The sequence below is a fragment of the Glycine max genome, chromosome 7, assembly GCF_000004515.6.
Source record: "Glycine max cultivar Williams 82 chromosome 7, Glycine_max_v4.0, whole genome shotgun sequence".
Taxonomy (NCBI): domain Eukaryota; kingdom Viridiplantae; phylum Streptophyta; class Magnoliopsida; order Fabales; family Fabaceae; genus Glycine; species Glycine max.
The window spans coordinates 33,438,648-33,452,383 of NC_038243.2; the positions used below are offsets into that span (position 1 = coordinate 33,438,648).

Here is a 13,736-nt window from a genome sequence, read left to right on the forward strand (position 1 = left end):
TTCTATTCACAACCTTTAAGTGGTAATACCTCATATTACGATCGCCATCCTTGATCCATTGAGACTTAGATCTTTGAAACCAAGAAAGTTTTTTATGGCTCAAAATCTCACCTAAGTCTTGTTGAAGATTCCTTTCTAGATTATTCAAGAATTTGTTGGACTTGCCCCCCTGTTATCTCTTGTGAATCCCACCTATCCTACTAAGCAACCTCTTTTTCTTTAACTTAATAGACCCAAAAACATCTCTCCTCTCAGAAGTTAAAGAATTAGTCAACCTTCTTGTATTATAGAGGAAAGAAATGTCTTTATCCCAATTAGAATAAAAAACTTCCTTATAATTGGAATGGGTGAGCCAAGCACACTTAACACGAAACGGTCTAGGGACCACATTACCCAAATTGGTCTGGCAAGATATGAGAAGAGGATAGTGGTCTAAGAATTGAACTTTAGAAAGCACTTTGACGATTGCATTAGGATACATCGATCTCCAATGGTCATTGCACAAGGCTCTATCAAGTCTTGTGAAAATTGTACTATGCCATGATAAAGAGGACCCTTCTAGGTAAACTTGGGACCCATAGCACCTACATCCAACAATTAAGCTTTGTTGATTCTTTCTTGAAAAATTCTACACTTCCTGGCTGAGGCCAACAAGCTTTTTTCTTCTTATGTTGATTGACAATGTCATTGAAATATCCTACCATAAGCCAACCTCCAAAAACTTGGAGTGAAGATCCATTTATGATCATCCTTGGCATCAATAAAGAGTTGCATGAACTGGAAATTCTTTAGAATGACTTGAATATCCACTTTTTCAGTTTTCCAAGCCATAATGATGCCACAAGCAAAACCAAAAAGTTCAATAAAAACAAAACCATCAAAACCTAAAAGTTGGAATGTTCTTTCTAGCCTTGTAGGGTTTTGTCTCATTTCAAGAATAACAATAATGTCCATGTTATGCACTTCCATATACTAGTTACAATAGTGAAAGAAGGCTACATTGGTAGCCTCTTTGTAGTTCCACACATATATTATTCATATTAGATCTGGTCATCATAAGACTAATCTAAATGCATGGCAACACCTCCATGGACCTTTCCTTTGGAAGAAAGAGTCTCTAGCCCAACTTTTCCACGCTGTGAGCCAATCATATCCCCCTGTTGATAAGTTGATGATTAATCCCTCCTTGACTATGATGATCCACACCAACTTGTCTCTAAACTGGTGGTCTAGGAGCATGTTGGGGAACCTTTGAGTTCTCATCAAGACATTGGGCTTCATGCATAGGAACCTCAGTAGGAAACTCATGAGTAATTTCCATAGGCGTTCCTCCCTCCTACTAATCAATTACTTTCCCTTTATGCTCCACATTAACTTCTTTATTGGTATTGTTCACGAGTTGGGCTATCTCCTTTGGCATTTTTTGCTTCTCATTATTACCCAATGTAATAACCATTATGCCTTCCACAACCACTTTCCTCAGGATTTTCTCATTGTTCCTATTACTTTTCCCCCTGACCCTCCTTTGTCTTCTGGTCTGCTAAGTGGGATCTCCTTTTTTCCATGTGTGCCCCTACCATTGATATGCTTCTCATTCTGGTTGGTGGTTTCAGCATAATGCACATCATTAATTCGTTCTTCTCCTTCATTGATTTCCTCAATAGTTGTTTCCTCATGGTCTTGTAGGGAATTATACCTACTCCCCATGTTACACTGGTGCCCATTAGCTGTGACATCTTTTTCCTTTTCAACAGGTTTCCTAGTTCTCCTTGGCTTTTTAAAAACTGTCCGAGGTCTTTCAGCAATGGATTGTTGAGTAGGGTCCCCTTCCTCTGTATTAGGTTATGCATTTTCCTTCGCTCCATTCCAAGTGTCATCTTTCCCTCTATTTGGACAACCCTCATTATAGTGACGAATTTTCCACAAGTTAAGCATAGAAGGTGTAAACCTTCATATTTAATCTTATAGAATCTCCCATACATTTCAAAAATGGCTAGAAGAGGCTAAAAAACACGTTTATGAACTAGCACAATTTTCGTTCTTTATTTTCTCAAAATACTGAAGTGATTCAAACTAATTTTGGAAAATTAATTAATGGGTTATGTTCCCCTTCTCTAGACAATTAAAATGCATACTCATTCACCCATTTTTGTCACCAAAAAACAAACAGATCATGTCTGAAGAAGAACATGAAGTCACGAACATCACTGGTGCAAATTAGTGTCAGTTCTTTGTTATTAGTGTCGGCCAAGCTTACACTAACGATGTGTTTTCTTAAATAATTAAAAAGGAATTAGTGGCGTGGAAAAGTAGAGGATGGTGTGGTAGAGAGGTGGCAATGATGACATGGTATTCCATCATCTATGTCACCGCTTAACAAAAGGAGACTAACGACATGTACCAAATGCAAAAATCTATAAAGGTTAGGTAGCAAAATAAAAGAAAAAATTTAATAGATAAAAATATGGAAAAAAAAGGTATATTACAGGTATGAAAAACATATTTAAGCCATGGAAATATTAGCAAAGTTCTGATAAGGTTCCTATAATTTCTTCATTTATTGCAGTTATATTTGACAAGAGTCTTATCAACATCAATATGAGAAACAAATTAAACAAACAAGGAACAAGACACATTCAAATATAAAGACATTAAACTTGAAAACCACTTAAAATTCTATCAAGCAACTTAATTGTTAAGAAGAAAAAGATTAAAAAAAGGAAAGTTAAATAGAATGTATTAACTCTAATTAGGATTTTCTAACTTGTACTTTGACTACTATGAAGGGGTTATTAAAAAAATAGGACAATGAATCAAATAAGGATTAAGTTGATTTCTCAAATTCTCTGAGGGAGTGATAGAAAACTCTCTCTGTATGAACCACAGTGAAATACCCAAATTTGACCATTTCTTGCTCACCAAGTTGCTGATGTTTAAGCAACTTGCCTTTGTGATTAAGTCTCACTAATGTATTACCATTTGATCCCAAAATATCGCTATTTTTGGTGGAGCATATTGGAAAGAAGATAAGGAGAACAAGATCACCATTCAAAGACAAAACATATGGCTTGATCCAAGATTATTGCACTTTGTATTCCTTCATTTTCCATATTGAAAACCTGTAACCTTGCTCAACGAGACATAGACACAAACATCCTCTCATGACCATCAAATAACACATCAAAATTCATTCTAATAACAGGGTCATATGGTAGTGGAATCTATGATAATGACCTTTTGCTCACCTCACAAATAATAATAAAATGACAATCAATATGTGATTCAACCAACCGATGAAGGACCCCATTCAAGAACAACTTGTGTCTATGCCTAATAAGATAATACAAAATAGTACCAATGCAACTCCATGAATTTGTTCTCAGAGAAAAGCAATGAAACTCCATGCACCACTGTTGTGGGTGAAATTTTATCGTCACTAGCACGTTGTCATCCACTTATGAGTCATACCTAAAGCCAAATAGATGATGTTCATGCCTTGCGACATTGGTAATTCATTTATGTCCAATACATATTACTATGGATATCAAACTCTCAAGTAAACTTGCTAACTCTTATAAGTTTGTGAGTCCATTTATCCTCTGTGAGTTGATTCATGTGCAAACTCTCTTTTTAGTAGACTCAGTGCTAACTCGATAGATTCTCGAGTTTACTACTAAGTCAACAAGTTAAAAAAAAACAAAATATAGGTCGTTTTGGGTTATTTTCTATGTGTTTAGAGTTCAATATACCTCCATTTGGTGTGTCATTCCTGAATCAAAGAACCCTCACCTCTAACAATATTAAACTCTCATTCTCCAACAACATCAAACCTTCAATGGGAATGCATTACTAGACTTAATTATTTAAGTATTGTAGAATTTATAGTTTATTATTTTGCTTTATTATGTGAGTTTAATGCCTATGCACTAATAGTGTAAAATAGTTTTACACTGTCATCCAATCACAAATCACTGTTTGATTTACTTTAAGATAATTATTTTAAAAGTCAACAAACTTACCATACATCGTGGGTTGTGATTAGATAACTATGGAAAATGTTTTACACTGTCAATGCATAATCTTTTTTCTCTTATTATGTTGTTTGGAATATTCAATATGTTATTTATAGGTTATTATTATTATTTTGATATAAAGTAGACTCTTACGAATATACGAGTCGAGTCCACGAGTTGAGTCTATGGAGCTCCCATGAGTCTACGTAAACTCTCGAGTTTAATAACATTACATATTATCTAATAGTATAAAACCTCTATAGAAAGCCACAATAACCATGGTGCATTCATGTTTATGAACATGTGATGGAAAAGGAAAGTTAAAAACTACTTTCGTGGAATTGCTATTAAGGGGTGCTTCTATGTCTAGAGAATAAACTTCAAAATCACTAAGAGTGTGTTTGGATAGAGAATTCTAACTGAGGAAAGTAATTTATCAGAGAATTTAAATTTCTTTAATCTAAAATTCATTATTTGGATGTTTTTTTATGAAGAATTTAAATTTTTGGAATCTTAAAATAGAATTTTAAAAAACTAAAAATATGGAATTTTAATTTCCTTCTAAAAGGTGAGAAATTGAAATTCTCTTCTAGATACTTTCAAAATGTTCATGTATTTCCTTTATAACCTTCATCCTCTCTTCCACCTGAAAGTTTCCGAAATCTCATTCTCGAACTCGCGACTCTTCCCTCACGCCGATGATCCTCTTCTTTAAGAAACACCGTCTGAGCTCACAGAACGTCGATCGGGTGCAGGTGTAGGGGACATGTAGAACTGCACCCGCCAGTCAGGGAAGCAGCCATCACTGCCTATCACGCGGTGGAGGTGCTCACCAGCGCGGAGGAACTGGGCCATGCCTTGCACCGTTGATTGAATGTCGCAGTCGGGTATGATGGTGTATGCTGTCGTGTCCCAATTCCCCTGCGACTCCCCATACCGCATTAATATTTTTCTCTTTGGAAGCACACCAACCATATTTTCTCTTCTCTTTGCATTCATTTTCTTTCCTCCTCTCAATTTTAATTTTTTTTATCCAAACACAAAATTTTGAAAATAAAAGAATTTCAATTGAAGTATTTGAAATTCTTAGAATTTAAAATTTCTCAGAATTTTAAATTTTCTCATCCAAACACACTCTAAAGGATTTTTGAAGAAGTAATGCGTGGGTTCGACGGCTATGCCAAGTTGATATTGAGCGAATTAGGGATTAAAAATGAGAGAAAACCATGACTTACATACGCATTTGAAATGCAATAGAGATCCCACTAACGACCTCAACAAGATTTCTACAATCAAATAATCAAGAAGGGTTAGAGGGAGACTGGCCTTCCTATTTTTCATCTTTTGGGCCAAAATCCTCAACAATAGAACCAATTATAAATAAAAACATAAATAAGTAAATCTTAAAGATAGTAAAAGATAAGAAGAAAATCTTAAAAATAATAAAAGATTTAAAATTACAAATAAAGGAAATATTTGTATAATGTGAAATATTTATTATTTTATTATATTTATTTATATTTGTAATCTTTTCCACTTTCTAATATTATTTTTTCCTGGTCATGATATTGATATGAAATATTCATCTCTCAACATAATTTATTTCATATCCAAGACAAAGATTCTAACCTTAAACCACTTTATTAATGAACACAAGTGACTACTACATATTTCAATTTTTAATTTATATTAAATTTTAAATGATGATATACTTTATCATTTTGAAGATTTTTTTGGATAATTTATATAGTAATATTATTATAAATTATAATTATGCTAATTATATCTTCATCAATCCTAATATATTTTTTGTAAATTTTTAGAGCATTTACAAAAGATAATTAAAAATATCGACAATCACAAATGACTTTTAAAGTTATTATTATCAAAAATAATATAGCCATATATATTAGGCTTAAATGCAAATTTGGTCCTCTTATTTTACTCATTCCACAATTTTAGTCCTTTCATTTTAAAATAAAGATATTTGGTCCCTCTGTTTTAAAAAAATTAGTGATTTTAATCCTCATATTTTTAAATAGAGATATTTGGTTATTCTAGTTTAAAAAATTCACAAATTTGATCCCATCTTTTAAAAAAAGATTACTAATTTTCATGTAATCTTCAATTTTATTTACGTTTTATTTCTTTTATTTTTAACATTATAATCGATTAGATCATTTTCTAATGATACATTAAATGAATATATTAGATTTATGATTCAATTGGATCAAAATAAAAGAAATAAAGCATAAGAAAAATTAAGAATTTAACTAAAATTAAAAATTTTGAAAAATAAGAGGATCAAATGTCTCTATTTTAAAATGAAAAGACCAAAGGATTAAGTAAAATAACGAGGACAAATTACAACCTATTATAATTTACGATTCAACAATAATTTAGAAAAACATAATATACTATTATTTCATCCAATTAAATTCTATATTATATATAATATTAAAGGGTATTAATTAATACTTAATTCTTATCATAATTGAACAAATAAATTATATACTACTGTATAATTTAACTTCTTGACAAATTAATGACTGCGTGCAATATGATTTTATTATAAGCATTGATTGCAACTTAATAAGACCATTAGAATATTTCAAGCTATAATATATCATATAAATTACAACCCATGTGCTTGGAACCACGCACAAATTACGTGTAAGGAAGAAAATGCGTTTTTCCCCATATATACCCGTGGCTGCGCCTGAAAACAAGCCACCCCAGCTAAGCCATTTGCAAAGGAATTCACAATAATAATTTTATTTTGTCAAACCTTTTATTTGCCATCCGTAATTCCATTGTTATTGATATAGTTAAATTTGGGGGTCAACGGATCCGATAGCGAAGCCTCAACTGTCCTTTCAATAAATAAATAAATCAATCAAAATTCACTATCTGTCTTAGAATATTCAGTATTCAGTATCAATGTCAAAACACACACACACACACACACACATATATATATATATATATATATATATATATATATATATATATATATATATATATATATATATATATATATATATATATATATATATATATATATATATTTGACATCATTCTCTTGTCTTAATTACAGAGTTGAGACAGAAGGAAACATTCACCTGATTGAGCATTATGGAACCAGAAACAACAGAAACGCTTCTTGGATCAAATCTTGTTATTCCTAATTCGGTGAAAGAACTAGCAAAGGAGGCACTAACCAATGCAAAGTTCCAGAGAGATATGTTCGTCCAGATATTGACCCTCCAATTATATCTAACAAAGACTCTTTGCCTCAGCTTCCATTCATTGACCTAAATAAGTTGTTGGCTGAAGAAGTGAAGGGACCTGAACTGGAGAAGCTGGACCTTGCATGCAAAGAATGGGGTTTCTTTCAGGTTGGTATATATCTACACCTTCACTGGCTTTTTGTATTTCTATTTGATGGCATGTGTATTTTTCTTGTCTTGTCTTTTTTTCTTCTTTTTCTTTTTGCAACCATAATAGTACATTTAATTGTCATAATAAGTGAAATGATTCTTTACAGGAAGTGAAATAACTTTTATACTTATTACTATTAATTATTCTCACGTGGCCATTATTAATCATTTTCATTTGCAATATATGTTTTGTAAACAATTATATTAATTAAATAATATTTTTTACTTAAAATAATTAAATATAAACGGCATGCAAACGAAATGATGACTAATTAAAGGAAGTATAATTGCGCCAAATTAAAAGAGAGAAAACAACGCTAATCTATAAAATTATGGTTTTGTATAACAGCTGATTAATCATGCAACTAGCATCGAATTGGTGGAAGATGTAAAGAAAGGTGCACAAGAACTCTTCAATCTTTCAATGGAAGAGAAGAAAAAGCTTTGGCAGAAACCTGGAGATATGGAGGGATTTGGTCAAATGATTGACAAGCCTAAAGAGGAGCCATCCGATTGGGTAGATGGCTTCTACCTTTTAACTCTTCCATCCTACTCAAGGAAGCCCCACCTATTTCCTAATTTACCACTACCTTTCAGGTGCACATTAAATCATAGTATTTTTTTCTCCTTTCTTTAGAACCGATTTTCCCCCAAGAACAGATTAAACTAAATGTTAATATTAATTATAAGAAATTAGTTAATTCAATTTTGTATCTTTTGAGCTCAAAATTAGAAAAATTTTGAGGTAAAATGTAAAATTTAAATTAACTGTGAAAATAACATTTTGTTGAATTTATTAAAAAAAAGCTAGATTTCATTTCTATGTCTTGTTAAGTGACATGAAGATTGAAGAAGATATATCGGGAGACACACACCGCCCGTAACTTTGTATCTTTTCAGCTAAGAATTAGAAAGATTTTGGGGGTAAAATATAAAATTTAAATTATTTGTAAAAATAACATTTTGAAGAATCCATTGAAAAAGATTTGACTTATTTTTATCTCTTATTAACTGACATGAAAAAGAAGATATATCAAAAAAATGAAAAGAAAGTAATGAATATAATTTCCAATAACTTTATTTTTATTTTTTTTACTTTACACCTGACGCACACAACTCCCATAACTTTCTATCTTTTCAGCTCAAAATTAGAAAGATTTTGGGCATAAAATGTAAAATTGAAATTAATTGTAAAAATAACATTTTGTAGAATTCATTGAAAAAGATTTGACTCATTTCTATCTCTTATTAAGTGACATGAAGAAGAAGAAAAAAAAAAAATATATATATATATATATATATATAAAGAGAAAGTAATTGAATATAACTTCCCATAACTGTATTTTACTACTTTATGCCCCTCCCCCGACACACACACCTCCCATAACTTTGTATTTTTTCAGCTCAAAATTAGAAATCTTTTGGGGTTAAAATGTAAAATTTAAATTAATTGTGCAAATAACTTTTGGTAGAATTTATTGAAAAAGATTTGACTCATTTCTTTCTCTTATAATGTGGGAAAAGTGCAAATGTAACTAATCTACATTTTTTTATTGATAAAAAAAATCTACACTTTTTTTTCAACTAGTGCTAACTATAATAAAGTAGTAAGAGGTGGAGTTCGTGAATCTCAATTTTTATCTCCAATTCGAATTTGTTGTGAGGCTAAAATATATTCAAATTAATAAACTGTTTTATATCAATCCTATCTTTTCAATTTTTCAAGTAAAGATTGCTCATTTGAAATGACAAATTCTTGCCTCTTCCACCCAATTCACACATGAGATTAGAATATTGCCATATTTCTGTGTAGTTAGTATCCAAAACTCACATTAATTAATAAGTTAACGTTTGTCGCGCTATGCAGGGAAAATTTAGAGGTTTATTGTAAGGATATGAGGAACCTTGCCAACAACATGTATGTTCTTATTGGAAAAGCTCTTGGTACAGAACCAAATGAAATTAAAGAGTCATTAGGGGAATCAGGCCAAGCAATACGGATCAATTACTATCCTCCATGTCCCCAACCAGAAAATGTCCTTGGCCTAAATGCTCACACTGATGCATCTTCCCTCACCATCCTTCTCCAAGGCAATGAAGTGGAAGGTCTCCAAATAAAGAAAGATGGAACTTGGGTTCCTGTTAAACCCATCCCAAATGCTTTCATCGTTAGTCTCGGAGATGTTTTGGAGGTAAGTGATTCAAATTTATGATTAAAAATTATAAATTTAAAAGTATGCATTTTCAGTGTAAAAGTTTCTGCATTATCAACTAATTAATTAAAAATCATGTTTAATATAATCTTTAAGGTCATTATTATTAAAATCAACAAATTTATTATATACAATCATTTATGTTTTTAACAATAAATATTAATAATTAATATGTTATATTAATGATAGAATTTGAACTTACAATTTTTTTATCACTTTAATCCTTATGCTTCTCCTCCTGACTACCATACCACCTTATATATGACTTAATTCCTATATATAGTGATTTCTGAATAAATTTCAGTGTAAATCTTTCACATTGTTGAAGTATATCCTATATCCTATTTTCACGTGCAATTAACCAATGAAACCTACCCTTTAAGAGCTATGTAGGTACTCTCAGGAAGCATAACATGGCATATAAATATATAGTAATATATCAAGTGGTAAGAAAAATATAAAATTCAAAAAACTTGAGACTACCTACCTAGCCATAGTATTTTATGCAGGAAAAGCATTGAGACCATTCACCACCGAACAGTCCAGCCTTTGACTTCTCATTTCAATCCCAAAGCTAGGTTAATATAATTAATTATAATCACTCACAATAAAAATGTTGTCAGCTTAAGTTGATATATGTATTTAATTAAGGGTTTTAATATTATTTATGTATAGTAGGGAGAAAAGTTGGGTATATTACATTCTTAACTAATTAATTAACCTTCTAGTAGGTCCAAGTTAACGACTTTATTCAACTAACTTATTCTTCAATTCATTTTTTAACTCCGCTCGTAGTTACCATATGTTTTCCACGAACTCAAGCGGCAACTTTAATATCATGCAACTTAATTTTATGTCCAATTTCTCTTTAGTATATTATAATTTTTTTTATTATATTATTGAATTTTATGAACTATTATTATTATTATTATTATTATTATTATTATATACAAAAATTAACTTGGCAATTCGATATAATGATATCTTTCCTGTATATATGGTTTAATAGGTAGTGACAAATGGGATATACAAGAGCAGTGAGCATCGAGCAGTGGTAAACTCACAGAAAGAAAGGCTATCCATAGCTACATTTAGTGGCCCAGAATGGAGTGCAAGCATAGGTCCAACACCATCTGTTGTTACTCCAGAAAGACTAGCATTGTTCAAAACAATTGGGGTAGCAGATTTCTATAAGGGATACCTTTCACCTCAGCATTGTGGGAAATCATACATAAATAATGTCTTGAGGATCCAAAAGGAGAACATCAAAGGCTAGCTTGTGTGGAAATATTGAAATTATTTGTATAGTTAATGGAAACGTGATAATCAAGTAAATCTTTCAGGACATAATGACTTTGTTTCAAATACAATATGTAATTAATTGTCACAAGATTTGGATTAAAGAAGATACAAAGAACTGAAGAAGTGCTCAGTAGATGATGGGAAATCGGAATTTTACAAGCGAGGAAATAATTGTTATTATATGCTTTTATAAAATGAACGACGACAAACCCGTAATTGTTTTGATATTCTTCTGTGTAATTTCAATAGAATGGTCTCATACGAGTGGATTGGTCCTTTTCTATGTTTGAATATTGAGCATTGATTGAGTCATCGCGTGTTAATTATATATTTTTATTGAATTAATTTTTGTTAATGATTCACTAAAAAAATTCTATCATAGATGTACATAGAATTGTTGAGCTTTTACATTGAGCAACCTGTTCCATATCCGTTGGTTCACTCCGACATCACTACTTCAAAAATGATCTTCAACGATGCTAATTCAAAGATGATTCTTTCAAAATTGTTGTCATCCAATACATGGTAGCATTTTTGTAAATTATTACAAGTGTTCAATGACGGTTTTTGAAAAAATGTTATTGAAAGGAAGTGCTCAACAATGATAAGCTGTCTTTGAAGGCAAGTGTTAAATGATGATTTTCGAAAAAACTTCTTTGAAAGCAAGTGCTCCCTTTTCCTTCTTGTGGCCTTTCTCTCGCCCTCTTTTAGTCTCTCACGCAGCTCTCTCTCACACTGACCCTCACCTTCTCATTCCCACCATAACCACAAGCAAAACCAATGTCACTCACTACTAACCAACAACGCACATCAACCTCGCGCCAAACCAACTCCACCATAACACTCATGGCCCCAGAGAAGCTGCAAATTTGGGCAAAGAAGTCGTAGATCTAGTCACCAACGTCGCAAATCTGGCCTCCAAAGTTGCGGATTTGGCCGCTAAAGCTCCCTCCGAACCCAACCCCTCTCTAGCTCTTCCAGTTTGCCATCGCCCTTTCCTCCAACAACCTTGACACCGCCCAAACCATGGCTAGGTCCCTCCATCACTGTTGCCTCTTTGAACCATTTTCTCTAGGAGCCCTTTCGCTCAAGAGTCAAGATAAGCTACAAGCCACTTCTCTCAGGGACGAGCCATTGCTCTCACGATGAGCCCCTTTCTCTCATTAACGAACCTTTTTTTCAGTTTGTTTTCCACCCTCGCTCAGACCCTTACTTGAACAAAAAGCCCATTCTCAATTCTCAACTGTGATGTAGCTCCATATAGAACTTGTAGGCCTTGGATCTTCTTCATCAATGGAGTCCTTTGCATTTTGAAGATCAATGATAGTAGAATGGAGAAGGAAGAAAGTTGATCGAAGATGCTACTTCAAGGAGAAGATGAGTCAAGAACAAGCTCAGCATCATTTGAAGACATGGATAAGAGCTTGAAGGTAGAAGAAGATGAGCGGAGGGAGAGGGAGAGAGAGGACATGAAATTTATGCCTCAAATGAGGTCTGGACTTTGAAGTCTAATTTCTCAAATGATCAAAGTTAAAAAAATGCACACACAAGACCTTTATTTATAGCCTAAGTGTCACACAAAATTAGAGAAAAATTTGAATTTTTATTCAAAATTTCACTTGAATTTGAATTTGTGGGGCCAAAATTTCACTAATTATGATTAGTGAATATTAACTATGGTTAAGCCTACTAACCCAAGATCAAGTTCACGATTCTTCACTAAGTGTGCTTAGGTGTCATGAGACATGTAAAGCATGAAGGACATGCACAAAGTGTGACTATGTGATGTGGCAATGGGGTGTAGCAAGCAAATGCTCACCTCCTCTTTAGGTTGGTCCAAAATTTAATTGGATTGGGCTTCTCCCAATTCAATTAAATTTCTCTCCTAACACACACATCAAATAGTGCACTTAATGCATGTGAAATTACAAAGTTATCCCTAATACAAATTAAAAACTACTCTAGGTGCCCTAAAATAAAAGGGCTGAAAAATTCTACATTACTAGGGTACCCTCCCTACACTATGGAGCCTTAAATACAAGGCCAAAAAATAATGAAATCTTAATCTAATATGTACAAAGATAAGTGGGCTCATACTTAACCCATGGGTCTAAGATCTATCCTAAGGCTTATGAAAACCCTAGGGCATTCTTATCCTGTATCTCTGGCCCAATCTTTTTGGGGTCTTCTATCAAATGCCCTTAGGGGTAGGATTGCATTAAACTGTCACTCAAGTTCTTCAATCTCTACTAAAGTTCTTGAAACCCTAGTTAGATTTTGGGTGTGTTTATGAATCTCTCTAACTTGAATGTTATTTTTCATTGTCTTTTAACTCTCTTCTCCTATTTTCACTTCTAATCAAAATTGTTTTTCCTTTTTTTTTTCTTCTAGGTTTCTAGTCAGTGCAAAGACAACACATTCAATCACTATTACACTCTACTAAACAAGGTTTTAATGAAACTTGTTATAATATTGTTAATTCTTAGTTTTGAATTGTTAATTGTGTGCATTAATGCTATTGTAGTCAATGTCGTGCTTTGACTTTTAGCTAGGATAAGTGACCAAAGAGTGTCCAATTAATAATGGAAATTCGTACACCATTATCTATATCTTATTGTTACACAGTTGGTCTCTGATTATGGAAATAAACTTAAAAGTTGCAATGCTTGGTTAGCTTAGGTGTAACAATTTGCAAAGGATCTCTAGTTTTCAAGAAGAATAAAAAATAAAAGATGGTTAAAAAAGAATGAAATTATAATTTAATTAAA

The 13,736-nt window shown here is 32.3% G+C and overlaps 1 protein-coding gene across 1 annotated transcript; it reads left to right on the forward strand.

The window, feature by feature from the left end:
• The first annotated feature begins 7,148 nt into the window (after nt 1-7,148).
• Nucleotides 7,149-11,272, forward strand: LOC100790293 (protein SRG1). The gene is given in 5 exon segments (XM_041017530.1): nt 7,149-7,235; nt 7,238-7,411; nt 7,803-8,050; nt 9,321-9,645; nt 10,676-11,272. Coding segments are annotated over 5 exon segments (1,101 nt in total). The 3' UTR covers nt 10,943-11,272.
• The last annotated feature ends 2,464 nt before the right edge of the window (nt 11,273-13,736 follow it).